General features: G+C 36.5%; 1 protein-coding gene across 1 annotated transcript in view; it reads left to right on the plus strand.

Moving 5' to 3' along the window:
* Window positions 1-17,803, plus strand: part of EYS (eyes shut homolog) — a 718,062-nt gene that overhangs the window by 51,706 nt on the left and 648,553 nt on the right. Inside the window, 2 exon segments of the mRNA XM_040058168.2 lie at window positions 263-516; window positions 12,384-12,488. Of these exon segments, the coding sequence (XP_039914102.1) occupies window positions 263-516; window positions 12,384-12,488 (359 nt within the window).

The raw sequence follows: 17,803 nt of genomic DNA on the forward strand, positions 1-17,803 counted from the left end.
GAGGTTTAATATTAATATAGCTCCTAGTTTGTCCTATATAAATAGCTAAGAATTTAATTTAATTATTGTTAGCAGTACATGTGAAATAAAGTTACTTAGTGATTAATTAAAGGTAAAGAGGATTGGAAAAAAAAATATTCATTCATGTGTAATTCAAAGGGAGAGTTATGTTAACATTATTAGTGATTATTGACCTACATATTCCACACTAGCGATTTAGTTGGGTTTTCTCCCCCCTCTTCTCCTCTCATTTTAATAACAGGTGCATATGTCCCCTTGGTTACACTGGCACATTTTGTGAACTTGATATAGACAACTGCATTGGAAACCAGTGCTCTCAATATGGATTCTGCCAGGACCACTTGCATAATTACAGCTGCTACTGTGTGCCTGGATATGAAGGACCCTTTTGTGAAGTTGAAATTAATGAATGTTCAAGTTCACCTTGCAAAAATGGAGCTACTTGTGTGGATTTAAGTGGCCACTTTTCTTGTCATTGTACTGCTGGATTCAAAGGTAAGTCTTGTCCTTTTTAAATGCCTTGTATTACAAATGTGGTTGTCCCACTTTATCTAAGCAATGTTTATGTGACTGTTTAATTACAATTATATATAAATATACATACATTTGTGATTCATAGTTTTACCTTAATTAGCATTGAAATTCTTCAGTTGTCCCTCCTAACAGTTCCCCAGCTGACCTTCCCTCCACTAAATGTACAGTTCTGAGTATTAGCTTTGATTCTGTTGGAAAAAAAGAAAAAAAAAAAAAAAATGTTCTAAAACATAATTTTAATAGTATTTTCATTTCACAGTTATACAGTCTTACATGTTGTGGCTTCAGTCATATACAGGCTGATAAGAACAAATTTTTTTGTGTAGAATAGAAAAATGTAAGCTTGAGGAGGAACAAGATCAGCAGCATCATCTCTCTGTACATATAGAACATAATCAGCCATACTTGAATGAGGTGTTCAGACTGCCTTTCTATACACTTGAGGCATCTGCCTCTCCTAGATGTCTTTTCTGGGAAGAGATGGTCTGTAGATTTCTTCATTGCATTAGATAAATACTACAAAACCTGATACTATGTTTTCTTTTCATACTAATTTCATTTTTGTATGAACAATAGTAATATTCAGACTACATATGGGAGACAGAAAATGTTTTTGAATACAATAATACCAAAGTGTTGCATTTCCAGTCTTTAGTCTATATCATCAAGAACACGCGATTAATGCTCCAAATGCTTCTCTATTGACAATCTGTGGTTTCACTAACAAAGGCAGAAATAAATAGCACAATGTCATTTGTACTAACTAAATATTAACTTGCAGCTTCTTCTTCCAAGCTACTGAGGGCTTTTGCTCCAGTCCAGAGAGTGTGTGTAGTACTAGATTTTTTAAGTCCCAGATCCAACACTGAAATACTAAGTAATTATAACTTCACTGCTATTTTTTTTTTTTTTCATTATACATTCTGGTTAGCAACAAATACATTTAACATTTAAACACTAACCTCTTTAATTTCAAATATGTTTATATTCATTTACATATTTCATTTACATACATTAATTTACGCATTTATGTATGTGATATACACTTGCAGATTTGTTGTTCTCAATTTTAGTTGATTATATAATCTCTTGGTAATTTGCTTACATATTTAATAAAAGGTGTTACTTCCTTTTGATGCTAATTTATTAAAAAATGTGCAATGAAACAGAGAATTGTCCCTGAAGTGACTTAAATCCCATTATGATAGCAGAATTGTATGTCTGAATAGAGGTAAAGAAAACAGTACTTGGCTCACCTATGCAAAATCTAACACAATATATTTCCATCTTGCTGCTTAAATTTCAAACCTTATTTGTACTTTGGTGGACTATTCTAAACCCCTCCTGGCACAACTTGAAGCCATTTCCTCTCATCCTGTCGCTTGTAACTTGGTGAAAGAGACAGACCCCTACCTTGCTACAACTGCCTTTCAAGTAGCTGAAGAGGATAAGGTGCCCCCTCATTCTTCTTTTCTCCAGCTTAACAACCCCAGCTCCCTCAGCTGCTCCAGACCCTTCACAAGTTTTACTGCCTTTCTTTGGATATGTTATTCTGTGAGAGCTGGCAGACATCATGGCAAAGTCACTGTCATTTAACACTAATAGATCATATTGATTAGCAGAAGCACACAAAGAATGGAGGAAAGCAAATGTCACTTTTCAAGGAGGGCAAAAATGAAGTAGTGGAAAACTTCAAGCAGCTCACTGTTGCCTTGATCTTCATTAAAGTAATGGAGCATTTAATCCTGGAAATCATGAATAACAAAAAAATTATCTGGAGTAACTGGCATGATTTCAGCAAGGGTTAGTCATATCTGACCAACCTGATAGACTTCCAAAGTGAAATGACTGGCTTGTAGATGAGGGGTGAGCAGTGTGTATTGTCTACCTTGACATTAGTAAAGCTTTCTGCGTGATCTTCCACAAGATCCTCATGGAAAAGTGGATGGAGTATAGGCTGGATGAGTAGACAGTGAGGTGAACTGAAAACTGGGTGAGTGGCCAAGCCTAGATGAACATGTTTGTCATGGAGTCAACCATTACAGGAGTAACCAGTGGTGTACTCCAGGAGTCAATGGAAGATCCAGTCCTTTTAACTTCTTCTTTAGTGATCTGACCGATGGAGCAAAATGCACCCTCATAAAGTTTGCAGAAGACATAAGGATGGGAGGAGTGGCTCCATAGGATTGTGATGCCACCCAGAGGGTGCAATATAGGCTTGAGAAATGGGCTGACATGAGCCTCATGAAGTTCAAGAGGGAGAAGTGCCAAATGCTGCACCTGGGTAGGAATAACTCCATGCACCAGTAGATATCATGTGCTGATGAGCTGGTATGCAGCTTTGTAGGGAAGAACCCACAGGTCTTGGTGAACATTAAGTTGAATGTGAGACACCAGTGTGCCCTTGTTCATAGAAGGCAAATGCCTGGGCTTCATCATGAGGTGTTTTGTCAGCAGGTCAAGGAAAGTGTTGCTTTCCCTCAGCACTAGTACTGAGGCTATACCTGTAGGACTTTGTCAAGTTCTGGGCCCCCCAGTAAGAGAGACATGGATATGTTGGAGAGAGGACAGTAAAGACACTAACATGATTAAGGGACTGGAGCATTTCTTCTATGAGGAAAGGCTGAGGAAGCTGAAACTCTTCAGCATGAAGAAGAAAGGTTCAGAGAGGGATTTTATCAATGTATGTGAACACCTGAAGGGAGGATGTACAAAAGATGGAGCCAGGCTCTTTTCGGTAGTGCTCAGTGGCAAAACCAGAGACAATGAACACAAAGGGAAACACAGATGCTGCAGTCTGAACATCAGGAAATTCTTTATTACTGTGAGGGTTACTGAGCACTGTCACAGATTGATCATGGGGGTTATATGGAGCCTCCATCCTTGGAGATATTCAAAAGCCATCATGGTTCCATGAAACTGGCTCCGGGTGTTCCTGCTTGAACAGGGGGATTGGACAAAATGATCTGTAGAGGTCACTTCCAGTCTCAACCATTCTGTGACTGTTACTGTAAGGACTTGCTTATATAAACGATATAATTACATATTACTGGAAAACACTTTTAAAAAATCATTTTATCACACAATGAAATATTATGTCATGGCATTTCTATAGAAGCAAATTTGAAGAAAAAAGAAATGTCATGTTACCCATTAGGTGTAAGTCATTACCAAATATACTGAATATATTTTTTGATTTTTCAGAGTATAAACCACAAACAATTAATAAAAGGCTGCTTAAACTTATAAAAATGTTATCACTACCCTAGCAATTACATTATCATCATCTCTGAGGTTTTATGATCCTGGGATATTTTCCAGTACAAAAAAGATTTTAAGTTCAGTAATAACTCCATGTTATGCATCAGTGATTTGTATCTCCGTGTAGGACTAAAAACCCCACTTTGTGGTGTTGTTTTTCTGTCATTTAGCTTTTTAACAAATCCAGATGTACTCCATTTTTCTTCATAAATAGTAAATTCACATTCCCATGAAATATCAAAGTACCCTCCAGTGCCTATAAGAGAATTTCATACACATCAAACTTGGGAGGGTTTAGTATGAGTTTAAAAATTAAATTAATAACTTTTTAAGCTTTTTTAACTTTTGGTCATGTGGTGACCCTCTATATTGCCATATTCTGGTTCAGTCCTTCTAATGTAGCATAATTCTTCAGAGTAATTCCCAGTTCACATTCAGATTAATTCCTAGTCTATCCTTTCTCCCATATCTTTGTGTTAACTCTATTTCAATACATCAATTTTCAGCATCAAATAATTCCAGGTTTCATAATAACTAATATGTCTAAATAAATAGCAGTCGGTTTATTTCTGGTTTAAAGGAAGCCCTTCTTGAAATTATTTGGAAAAAATTCCCATATTTATCTAAACATGTCCTTCATTAAAATTCTTTTCTGTTTAAATGACCAGAAAAATGTTAAGGCAGTTACTGAGAACTCTAAGCAGATAGGCAATGTTGCCTCATTGGTTTCTCTTGAGGGTTTGTACCTATATAATATTGATTGCAAAGATTTGGGAAATCCCTTCATTCTGAATATATACTGTACCCCACATAACAAAATATGATCCATCATAGTGTCACCTGTGTGTAATTAATAATTAACAGTATTAAAGCTCATCGCCTAAGAAGATCTCACAGTGACTTTTTGAGTTTGACATTCATGTATTCTATATGTCATGCTCCTCAGCATTTTCCTTTTGGCCCAGAAAGGGAAAAATGGCATGTGGGCTTTTTGAAATCATTCTATTACTTTCAAATTCTAGGCTTTGTTTTTATTTTTTTTATTCCACAAATACACAGGAGAAGTCCATGTGGCATCTGGAGTCTGAGGAAATATTTAGTGTTTGTATTTTCAGTACATTATTAATTGTTTTTAATATCATTGGATATTTTTAAATAGTTTCCCCCTTCTGTAATAGGTGTGAATAGTATATCCTCCATTGTAGGCACACAATTTGTGGTGATTGGGAATGAGGCTGCAGACAAGCCTCATCCCTAATGAGCTGCAACTGTGTAAGATGGGTGAACAGTGTTGAAGGCAAAGGAACATGGAATGCTGGGATGTACTGACAATCACAAGAGGGTAGAAAGGGTACACAGGTGTAAATTCATGTAAGATGAAGGGTATAAAAGACTGTACTGAAAGACAATCAAATGCTGATGCTTGGAGCCTTCTTTGGTGTCAGTTGTACCTCCCTTGCCACTCCATGCTGCCAAGTAAAACAAATCTTGAAGGAAAGTACTTGAAGTTATGTGAAAGCCAATTGGTTTTGACAAAAATAAGTTTAAGAAGATTTAATCCCTTATCAAGGCACAGTTCTGCAACATCTAAACAGGAAAGGCAGAACCAGTGCCCGGCATCAGGGTCCCTGACAAGCCCCAGACAGCATATGTAATGGACCAGATCCAGGGTCCAGCTAGGGAAACAAGTTAGAAGCAGCAGGAGACAGAATCAGAGATAAATCTGGTATGTACATAAAAGCAATCCATCCAAAAAGAAAAAAAATCCTTACATGATCACTCTTGAGACAAGGAGTGAGGCAGGATTGGAAAGTACATCTACAAAATAGTTCAGACTGGATCAGGGTGCCCACAGCTGAACTCAATGACAATGGGGAGAGTGTGTAGGAAGGACCTTGGTGGGTCTGTTTCAGTCAACTTGGGTATATTAGTGCTCTCAGGGCTCTGATAGCTGCTTTATAGGAATTGCCTGAAGCAGGGTCATCTAGAAAAATGAAATAATTAGTTCTGCTGACAAAGGAAGACAATCAGGTTCATTTTTTTCCCCACACCTGTTCTGCATTTGCAACACCTGCTTCCATTTCCATTCATACAGTTCCTATCTTGATAGGACTAGGCCATCCTGGAAGCATAGCTCATGTCTGCTCCCACATTTCCACCACACATCAAGGCTGGGCTGGGTTTGCATTGGGCAATGGGTAGCACAATCTCTTCAGGGGCTCTGGCTTTTTCTGCTAGGGAAGATTGACTATTGCTGGCACATTGTGCCAGTGCAGCCTGTCAGATGTACAGTGTAATCCCATGGACATAGATGATCTGGACTCTGGGCAGTTTATATTTGAGGAGTCACAGACTTTCTCTGAGTTAAACTCTTTCATGGAAGCTAAGAGGATGGAATGGTTTGACAAAACATATAAATTATTTTCAATCTGTAACAGGCGTTCACAGAAAGGATTACTCTGTATGAGGTAAATAAAAATTAGATTTGATTTGGATTTTTAACTACTAAAATATCTTACACAGAAAAGACCATGAAGAAAATTAGAAAATGACCAAGTGTGTCGAACAACAAAGCTGAGGAAAAAAAAATGTCTGTCAGGTTCACTAAAACCTCACCTGGACTGTCTTTCTTTTTCATAGACACATTTTCTGCAAAGTCAGCAGAAGCATTACTCAGCTTGATACATCTCTTATCTAACAGAATAGCTTTTGTTGCTTAGCAAGCAACAAAATTATGTAACTTGTTATTAAGTGCATGACTGTAATGCTTTGCAATTATACACATTTTATTAAATGGTGGACAGTAAGATGAGTGTTGTGAAGACAGTCCTCAAATGCACTCTTCATATTTTGGCTACTCCTTTAACTTTATAAAACCCTTGTGGTTTTGTTGAGTTTTTGTTGTTGTTGTTGGTGGTGGTTGTTTTTTTTTTCTTTTTTCTTTTTTCTTTTTTCTTTTTTCTTTTTTCTTTTTTCTTTTTTCTTTTTTCTTTTTTCCTTTTTCTTTTAAATGGTAGTTCACTAAGTTTACTTTAAGAAGAATTTTAAATAATTTGGTTTTCATCTGATCTCAGAATAGAAAGATTAATTTTATGCCATGAATATATCCTGAAGTAAGAAGTATTAATTAAAAAAATATTCTTACACATCCTTTTCTTAGTTGCAATCATTCTGTGTGCCTTAAGATTGTCAAATTTTATATTTCATTTTGCCTATAAAACAAAAGTTGGTATAAACAGTATTTAAAAGAAAATTTATATTTTGACCTTTATGTGTGTGTTTTGTGATTCAGACAAATTTTATGGTGGCAGTGGCACTTAGTAAGAGTTACTTTAAATATAATGTGTATTACATTAAGAAAATAAGCTCTCAAATTATTTCAGTTTTATTCTAATTTCTGAAAGAATTTCAGACATTTATTCTAATGTCTGAATATTATATTTGAGAACAGTTTGAAATTAAAATTATTTCAATATATATATAAAAGTACCGTTTTGTGGATATCCTACAAAATATAACAATAGTTTGGTAAGTTCAGATAAAGTGCAAAGTTAATGTCTTTAAGATAAGCAGAAAAAAGACATCCATATTTTGAAAGGCACAAACTTTAAATTTAGTGATCTTACAGAGTTACACTTCTGAAGGTAAGGAATATTCCATTAGACTTATGAAAATCTTTTTTGCCATCTTTCATCTGCAGTTATATTTACCTGAGAACTTCTGAGTTCTTCCATTTGCTAAAATAGCATTACTATTTTAAAGAGAGTAAGTTATATCAGTAACACTGGAGGAGGATTAAAAATATCTTTGCTAATTTTTTTTTCAGCCATCACCTTCTCAGGTCCTTATGTTCTTCTCAACACCTTTGTGCTCCTGCAGAATAATGTCTTGTGTATCATCAATGTGCTGGTAGAAAATGTTGCTGTTAAAGATCAGGCAATGCAATTTGCAAAAGTGACAGACTTTCCTGTAATTGTCTGTTATATATCTGAGAACACTGCAATTTTATACAACATAAGTATTCTAAAGCATTAATAGAAGTAGAGTTGGCTCATGGTAATTTTTAGCATTCTCTTTGTACTTCAGAATTGGTAATATGATGCCTTTAAAGTGAATAGAAACTCAGACCTTGAGCTATGATTTATTAAATAGCTAATTAAATATTATGTTTTACTAGTAATTATGTTTGGATATGTTGTATTAATTTTAACCTTAAAAATATAAACCAAATATATTTTTATTAACATACTTTGATGCTGAAAGCAATTTGTGTCAATTGACAATTTTTATCTGACTTTCAACGAAGGTTCTCATCATACATTTCAAATATGTTTGAGAGGAGCTGCATACTGAAAACAAAAAAGGCTTTGTATCTGTCCATCTCTTTTCATGTCTCAAATACTCAGAAAATATGGTCTCACAATAACTTCATAGATTCTTTGATTCTCTCTGAAATGTTTTTAAAATACTGCCCACATATTACCTTTGTACTCTGAGAACATGAATTCCTCAATTCTCCCTTGCATATTATCTTGGCTATCATCAGTATATGAGGATGATCTCATTCTATTATTTCCCTTGAAACTGCATTTGCTTTAACCTTTAACAATTTGAGGGAGGTGAAAGAATCTGTTCCAATGTTTTTTCTAGTACATGCTTCAGCTTGCCTATGGCTTGTGGCCAGATAATTTACTTCTGCAGGAGACTCTGTGTTATTTGTGCTACTCTCCACCTGCCTATCCAGAGGAAGAGAACAGATGCCAATGCACTTTTATTTATCTCCTTCAAAAAAGACCCATCATAATCAGGGATCTGAACTGGAAAGCATAAAGAATGCAAAATACCAGAATTAGATCAGCAAAGCTGTATATACTGCCATTACCTTATCAGCACTTCAAAGAAAATTCTTTAAAAAATTAAAGAACTTAGAGATTAATTTATGTGTTGGCCAGTCCTTGCTGTAGTGCTCACTGCTGTCATGGCATATGTTAGACAGCACTCAGCAGCTGCTCTTAGCAGTAACTGAGTTACCTGTCCTCTCCCTGGACTATGCTTTTTCTCTCCCTTTTCATCCATATATCTTCAAATCTTATGGAAAATGCGGAGAATGTTTAGAGGCAGAAAAAAACAAACAAACAAACAACAACAACAACAAAAAAAACACAATAGGAGCCCTTCTATCACAAGTTTGTGTGTGAAAGAGAATCTTGGTGCTTCATTTCCCCAATGAAGACCTTTTGTATCTAGTAGATAAAAGGGTTTGAGAGGCAAGAGTCTTGGTCCATATGATTCTATGAGAGAACATGTAGATTTGCTGCATAGAAGAGGCCAAATTATTTTCACCATGCAAAGAATTCAAAGGTATATCAGCATTTGGTTTCTTTTTATCTTGTTCTGTAAGATAGACAGAAAGCCCAGCATGCTTTCCACACAGCTGACTTATAACTGCTGAAGGTGATTTACCTCTATATTCCTATGGCTGGATGTAGTAGGTTGACCCTGACTGGACACCAGGCACTCAAAAGAATCCTCTCTATCCCTTTGCTCTGCAACTGTACAGGGGAGAGAAGATATAACAAAGGGCTCATGGGCTGAGACACTAAGAGATCGCCATCACAGAATACCATCACAGGCAAAACAGGTTAGAACTAGAGACATTAATTGTATTTATTACTAATAAAATCAGAGCATGATAATGAGAGGTAAAATAAGACCTTTAAAAACACCTTCCCCCACCCCTCCCTCCTTCCCAGATCTACCTGCTCCCTGCCAACAGCACAGGGAGATGGCGAATGGGGATTATGGTCAGTTCATCATCTGTGGCTTCTCCCACTGCTCAGGAAGAGGAAACCTTTTCCTGCTTTATCATGGGGTCCTACCAACAGGAAAGAGCTCTCCATGAACTTCTCCAACATGAGTCCATCCCACAAGAAATCACTTCCCACAAACTACCTCAGCATGGGTCATTCTTCCATGGTGTGCAGTCCATGAAGGACAGGATGCTCCAGCATGATCCCCCACATTGTGCCAAGTCCTACCAGGAGCTCTGCTCCAGTGTGGGCTCCTCTGGTCCACAGGTTCACAGCTTCCTTTCAGTCATCCACCTGTTCCAGCATGGATCTCCTCCAAAAGCTGCAGGTGGATCTCTGCATTCCCTGGCCCTCCATGGGCTGCAGGGGCACAGCTGCCTCACCATGGGCTGCACCATGGGCTGCAGGGGAATCTCAGCTCTGACTCCTGGAGCACCTCCTGCCCCTCCTATACTGACCTTGGTGTCTTTAGAGCTGTTCCCCTAACATATTCTCACTCAGATGTTCTCTGGTGGCAGTTCACCTGCACAAGAACTTTTCTTCTTTCCTCTTAAATGTGTTATTGTCTTGGTTTGAAAGACAGGTATCTGCTAGGGAGGGGCGGGGCCCCTCTAGGAATGGGGAATTCCAATCCCTTCCCTCCAAGTTATTATAATTTAGATTAAAGAGGCTTTTCAGGCAGAGCTATGGGGAAAGGAATAACAGTTCTTTACTAGTACGTATGTCAAGGCAAAGAAACAACAACAGCTACAGCATTAATAATAAACAGAACCAGGAACCTCGAGGGGCTTTTTTTCACAAAGCCCAGGGCAGTCTGATCCCTTGGGACCCCAAGAGCACCAAGCTGGTACAGTGGAAACTCCAGGGCTGGTGGCTGGAACGGTGGGTGTGTCCCCAGCAGGCAAACGGGGAATGTCCCGGCAGGCAGGGGGCTGTCCCGGCAAAGTGAGCACTGATGAAGAAGCTACAATGGCCGGACAGGGCTGGCCCAGCTCCAGCAGGGCAGGCGAAGGGGCTCTGAATTCCTGGGCACATGAGCAGATGATGGATGATGGTAGAATTCACAGGACAGGACTTTCTGTTGACAGAGGACTCCTCCCGCAGCAAGCAGCAGCCCGACTGTCCTCTCTGATGCCGAGCGCCAGAAGAATCCGCAGTTCCCCCTTCCCTGTCCTTTTCTCTCCCCCCAGCTTCATGTGATGTTCTCCCTCCCTGCCACGTCTTTTGTGTTAGTCAAGTACCCTCTAAATACCAGCACTTTGTTTCCTAGTAACTTGTGGGGAAAAAATCTTTGAGACAAAAAGGAGCAAACCTCACCCCCAACAGTTATCACAGAGGTGTTACCACCATCTCTGATTGGTCCACCCAGCCTCAGCCAGCAGCATGTCCATCTTGGACTTGGCTGGTATTGGCTTTCTTGGATGTGGAGGAAGCTTCGGGCACCTTCTCACAGAAGTCAGCTTTATGCTTCTTCTACCAAAACCTCGCCACACGAACCCAATGTAGTGGAAATAGATTTTCCTGTCACATATCAAAGCAATCCCTTTTGTAGATTACAAATCTACATTTCACTATACTTCTGTGAAAAACGCCAATCACTTGTTTTTAAAATTTTGAAAGTTTAATAGTAAATAAGATGGTTATAAAAATAGAATTAGAGTAAAAAAACCCCGAACAATTAGAGTTAGGACAATACGAGCCAATTAAAAACAAAGTTACAGTCATCTGGGTGCCTCCTCCAAGCAAAAAGCTCTGGAGAAGGACCCCTGTTAATAAAGGATTATCTCTTAAAAGCAATAGCCTATTGAATATTCATACATTTCATACATGATGCATAAATTTTATTCAAACAAAGAATTGTCTCTGGTTAGTATAACTTTTTTCCTTTAATCTCTATGGCGTCCACAAGGCTGAGAGAGGCAGGAGGAGTTGGTCTCTTCTGATAAGGAAGTAGTAAATTCTTTTTTCTCTGAAGGATTTACGTTTTCCTGTGGTTGGTACATAAAAACTACATTTTTACTACAAAACTACATTTACCATACTATCAAAATATTAATACAACATTAACAATCAATACAACATAATACATATAGTAAATATCTTGCGTAGAGCCATATAATATGCACTTTTCAAACTTCCAAGACTTGCTCTTAGCTATTTCATCCCCTTTTATCTGCATTTTGCTTCATAAAATGTTCTTTAGTGATTTGATCTTACTTTTCCTTTGTATTACATGGATGAAGAGAAATGTCCAATATTACAGTACTGACAACTTGCTGTAGAACATAGGGTGAACTGTTCTATTACAAACAAATGTCTGTAAATTAGTGTTGGCCTGATTTCCACATGCAATGATACTTCAAAATTCTGTTACAAAGCTGTCAGAGAGCAAAATGAAAGAGAATTATTGTCAAAACAGGACAAAAATTGCTTGAATGCTGTAGATTTGTATACTGCGGAAAAAAAAACCAAAAAAAAAAAACACACAGGATTATGTATAACCTCAGTAGGAAAGCTTTTTATTTTTCTGATTATAATGCTTCCAACTTTGCCTGTCAAAATGGACTACCCTGTAACTAATGAAGCTGAAAAATTCATGACACACAGGGGGTCTATCAGTAGTCCTGTGTATGCAGTGTACCGTGGCCAGTGGGGTCACCATGTAGACTGTGACAATTCCATACACCTTTTTCATTATAAATATATCTTTATGATTTGAACATAGCACTTTTTTTTTTTTTTTTTTTTAATTTTCAGGAGAAACATGTTCTGTTCGCATCAATGAGTGTCAAGACAGACCTTGTTGGAATGGAGGAACCTGTGAAGAGGACATAAGTGGCTTCAAATGCAATTGCCCCTTCGGTAAGCATTTATACTTTTTATATAATTGCCACATTGGCACAATATGGGAGTCCCACATTTGCTACTCAAATGCTATAAAGTCTTGTGCAATGCAAGCATTCTGCTTGCATTTTGGAATGTATAGAGCTAGTTATTTAGACTAATAAGATTTTTTTCTCTATTTTTTCATAAGAAAATCCTATAAATTATAGATTACTTAGATAAAAACGTATTTGTAGCACTGGAACATACTGGGAAAGAAATATGGCAGAACTGAAGATTTAAAATTATTAAGTGTATATTTGCATAGACATTTTACAGCAATACATTCTTTTAAAAATGTAGGGTTTGGGCAGCAAAATGTTGAAATTTAGCAAACATAAAAATCCCAGTCTTTCAAATCATGTTCCAATGGCCAAATTACTAATTCCCAAAAGAACTGAACATTGCTCTAAAGTCTGTATGACCTTAATCTGGTTGCCTGATCTTCATGGCATCTGAAATGTCCTGAAGTATCCAAAGTATTGTATAAGGCTGGAAAATATGCTAGAGGACATAAGGGACATCCAAGATGCAGCAAGCTAGGTGGCAAGTAAACTAAGAGGAAAGCAAAAAGACCAATCAAAATTAGGGAGAAAGAGATATGATACTGAAGATTTTGCTTTGTTAATTATATATACATTATGTAATTTGTGATTTTACATGTTACTTTGTGTTGACTAAGAAAACGTAGAAAAGGGTGGGTTAGAAATTTCTAACCTTAGAAATTGTTTTGACCAAAGGAGCCCGGAGTACTGATTTTGCAACTTGTAAGTTCATTCATAAATACGGATGATAAATCGCTGATAAATTCTAAAGTGGTTCTTGTTTTGACATGTGCATTTATAAGCCCATTTTTACTATGGAAAATAAGGTCAAGAAAAGTAATTTTATACAGTTATGGGCTAAGAAGTATTTATAGTACTGTGGTGCTTTGAAGATAAACTGATGGTGATCAGTAAAGCCTGGAAATGTCAGAGTACTGAAATACAGGTCTCCAATGAAACCTCTCAACCTGAACAACTTATTTTAAGAGAATTTTAATGTATTTAATAAGATCCTTAAATGCCTTAAGGTCGGTAGCTGCTGAGTTGGGAACTGAAGACAATACTGGGTTATATCTTCAAAGATAAGGTGATGCTTTCAAGTTTGTTTCTTCACTGATACAAATGTAAGCCTGTCAGATGTTTCACTGAAAAAAGGCTGTAGCAAAACATTAGCACAGACATTATCTACTTTGCTCTTCTTAGATGGTGATTATCACATTCAATGCACCACTTTGCTATCATGTGTTTGACTCTTGGTGCTCACCAAAGCTTCTATCTACAGTGGATTTTACACAGAAGCATCCTGCACCTCTTTTTCCACAGATCTAAAAGGAGATCTCTTTCATATGGCAGAATGCATGTCAGTGACAGGAAACAAAATTGTTGTGGAGTTGTATTAGTAATTGTCTGTGCCTCTTTCTTTAAAGAAAAGACAGTCACTTCGTAAAGGTTCCCTTACCCAATTAATTTTTATTATAATTCCTAGTGTGTGTGTGACATCTGGAACGATGAAGTTTATGCAATGGACATATACAGTAAAAATTATGAGTTTCATTCTAGTGACTGAAAAAATGCTGTGTATAGCAGTGGTTCTTTATCATCAGTCAAAAAAAATCCTTGTAGTGAACCAGGGGACATCTGTAGAAATGATGATTTATTTATGAAAAGAGTTAAGACTTAGTGTATAACAATTTGCAGATACATTATTAATATAATAGCAAACTGAATTATAGATGGGGAAAATTGTGTACTGATGTGAATATCTAACAATGAACTAAAAAGAAGATAGTTTAATCTAAATGTGATACACATTCCATTTATGCCCTTAGCTAAATTAATTAATATCCCAGTCCATATTCTCTAGGTGAAGGTGCAGATAAACAAATGTAACTATCTTGCAAATACATTGTTATGATTAAATAATGTCAGTAAATTGCCTGAAAAATCACAAATAGCTACAATATTGGATATTTTTACTGCTTGCTCATTTTTAACAAGAGTATCACTTCAAAGGATAACAAAGCTGACTTGAGCCAAACTTTAAGTGAAAAATGTCAGTTTATCCCTCCATACTTTCATTGACAGCCAGTGTCCTACTGGATTTCTGGAAGAGAAGTAAGTTTTGCTTTTCAGAGGGAAGTAGTTGCTGTTTTTTTAGAAAGTAAGTAATAGTAGGTAAATAAAAAATAAAAATTTTGAATAAACCCTATATCTTCAATACCAATTGACAAGGGAACACGAAAAATTTGGATATGGCCTAATGATCAAGTACTTGTAAATGAAAAACCTTGTATCTTTAACTGTCTGACTAGACCAATAACATTTTTATTCATTGGGTGGGTAGCTGCTTTCTTTGCACTTTTCTGCTTTGCCTCTGTTATCTAAAATAGTAACTGCAACTTATTTTAGGTGCATAATGTTATCTTCTCAAATTTGACCTTTCAATTTCAAATATGCTACAAACAATGAACATAAATATAATTCCTCTGTCTACAGGGGAGTTCTAATTCTAATTTTATTTAGATTTTTATTATATGAGTAATAGTAACTATATTTTACTAGATATATCTTAAGATAACTGAAGCAGCTCTCTCTCTCCCTCGGAGCCCGTGCTCCATTTTAGCCTCGGCTAGCTTGAGAGAGAAACCATGCCAGAAGGAATTTTCCTTCTCAGGGTTTCAAAGATCCCAGGGGCTGCAAACCTTTTCCTTTAGAGAGAGCAGACGTCCGTCAATGGCAAAAGGAAAGAGTCTGCCCTTGGTCCGGGGGGGAAATCCTGGCTTTATTCTGGGGTCCTTCCCCCATAGAGTCCGGAGCTCAGTCCGGTCCCCATCCCGGTCCTGGTCCTGGAGCAAGAGAGAAAGCCCCCCCTTCCCTGTGATCCCAGGTCTTTTATCCAGGGGATGGGGCTAGAGGCAGGGACAAGCCACTGCCCAATCAGGGACAAGGTGGGAGTGGAACAGAGTTGGGTTACATTCCAGTGTGGGAGAATGGGCGGGGCAGAGGAACAGGGACAAACCGCGTGATACATTTTCCAAGGGAACAGGGTGGTACAGAATAAACCATTACAAAACCCAATATAAAAATGAAATACAATATAAACCAAATTAATGCACTACAACAGATAACTTTGTTGGGCAAGAAATATGTCAACGTCTCTGCCATGTCAAAAGTGTTTTTACATTTGACTAAAAATTCAGGTGTAATACATTAAAAGGGTAATCACAGTTAGGAGTTGTATACATTAAAGTTCTTTGAATATTTTTTCCTTCAAATTATGGCATAATTTTATTTCAAATTATGACAATAACAAAATCTCGTCATTTATTTGAATATAGGAGAGCATAAGGGCTCTTAAAGTACAATTTGGAAGGAAAGGATTAATTTCTTTGTAGTTTTTCTTTCAGAATAATTAATGCTAAGCTACAACAGATGTGGAAAGACTCCCAAAGAGCTTTGCATTAGCAATGGGTGAAGATAATTTAACTATCTTGACATGGCTTAATAATGAAGAGATATTGTATAATAATAAGCATAGAATAAACCTATATGTTTTGAACAGAAAAAGTGTTTATATTTTATCTTATAGAATTTCCATGCAAAGGGGATGTAAGACTAACATTTTTTTATTATAAAGGTATATATTTTCCAAAAGATCATCTGGTTACACACAGTATGCAGGGTTGCATCTGGAAAATGCATAACTGGCCGAATGAGAACACGAACATGAGAAATGTAAGGCTGGATTCTTTACAGTATTGTGTACTGTAGATATTTGGTTGTAGTTGAAGAAAGCAACCTGATTAGCCTGATTAATAAACAAGGTTCATTAACTCAGAAAGAATGTTATGTTAATACTTAGGCTGCTTCTGATAATAAGTAGGATCTTTCAGATACTCTGTCTTTATAAAGTGTTTAAGAAATGCAGAGCAACAAAAACATTGCCATTGGGGCAGTTAAGAGAATTGAATTTTCAGAGATGATTCATAACCTGATAAAACTGCTTTTGATTGAGACTTGTGGTGCTCCATTTGTGTTTTATTTAAAGATAGTAAAGTTGGAAAAGAACATATAATGTGCAAATTGATCTGTTCTATATTAAAGCAATCATCAGTCTGACATATTTCGGTCTGTATGAACTTTCCAAGACAGTTTTTCTTCTAGAGAGTTACCCAGATCTACCCCAAATGCCTACACAGTCCATTAAAATTATCCGAAAATTACATTTTCTTAGTTTATTTTCAAGCTTACATTTAGAGTTTGTTCATCCTTGGGAAGCACATTGTTTTGCCTTGTCAATAAATCAGAACTTTATATATTTAACAAATCTAAATCTACATTTAATTGTATGAGCTCATTTTATGAAAATATATCTTATGCTTTATTAATTACTTTCAAGTAGTTCAAATTCTTAATATGTGGTCAATTTTAATACTCAAGCTGTTATTTTTATGTGACAAATCCCCTTTCAGCAGTTTTAAAAATAATCCATTAAATTTCTCCATAATACATCTGAGACCTTTCTTAGAAATTATTCCAGTAGTCCATCCTGCTGTTGATAAGATATTGTCACTAAATAGGATGAAATTAGGTCATTTAATCAAACAGATCATTAGTTCACATAAATGTATCTCAGCATTGCTGGAAACCTGAAATAACTAGAGTCAAATTTTAAAAGTAGATATCAAGACAAAATCGTTTCCTTGTAAGCAGTTTGGATTGATGTCAAGGTTTGGGGTATTTTTGGGTTTTGTTTTTTTTGGCAGGAGGGTTGTTTATTGTTGTTGTTTGGTTAGTATGATTTTTTCCTTTCAGTTTTGTTTTTCTAATTCCCCTGTGCTACATTCTGATTTTATTAACACAACATAGGAAGCTTGTGCATCAAAAGGTATAGGTTACTTTAATGGTCTCTTGGGATCTACTTTTGTGGATTTTTGTGACAGAGCATGATTTATTTTTGTACCTCATGATAAGAGGGAGTAATATACAAATAGATCATATAGAATCAGACGATGTCTTTGGATATTGTGTGAAATCATTACCTAAGTCCTTTTCTCTCTTAGTAAAAGACATGCATGGCTTTCAGGTGAACATTTTAAACATCTTCCAAAATTTTGACAGGAAAGTAATTGTATAAAAATATAGCTTGGGTGACCGGTTACTGCTATATGCTGATGACCTTGTACAGGAGATTTTACAAGCATTATTTCTGAACTTTAGGCAGGTCAAGTCAAGTGTAATATATTTTAG

Source organism: Hirundo rustica, chromosome 3, assembly GCF_015227805.2.
Source record: "Hirundo rustica isolate bHirRus1 chromosome 3, bHirRus1.pri.v3, whole genome shotgun sequence".
NCBI classification, from domain to species: Eukaryota; Metazoa; Chordata; class Aves; order Passeriformes; family Hirundinidae; genus Hirundo; species Hirundo rustica.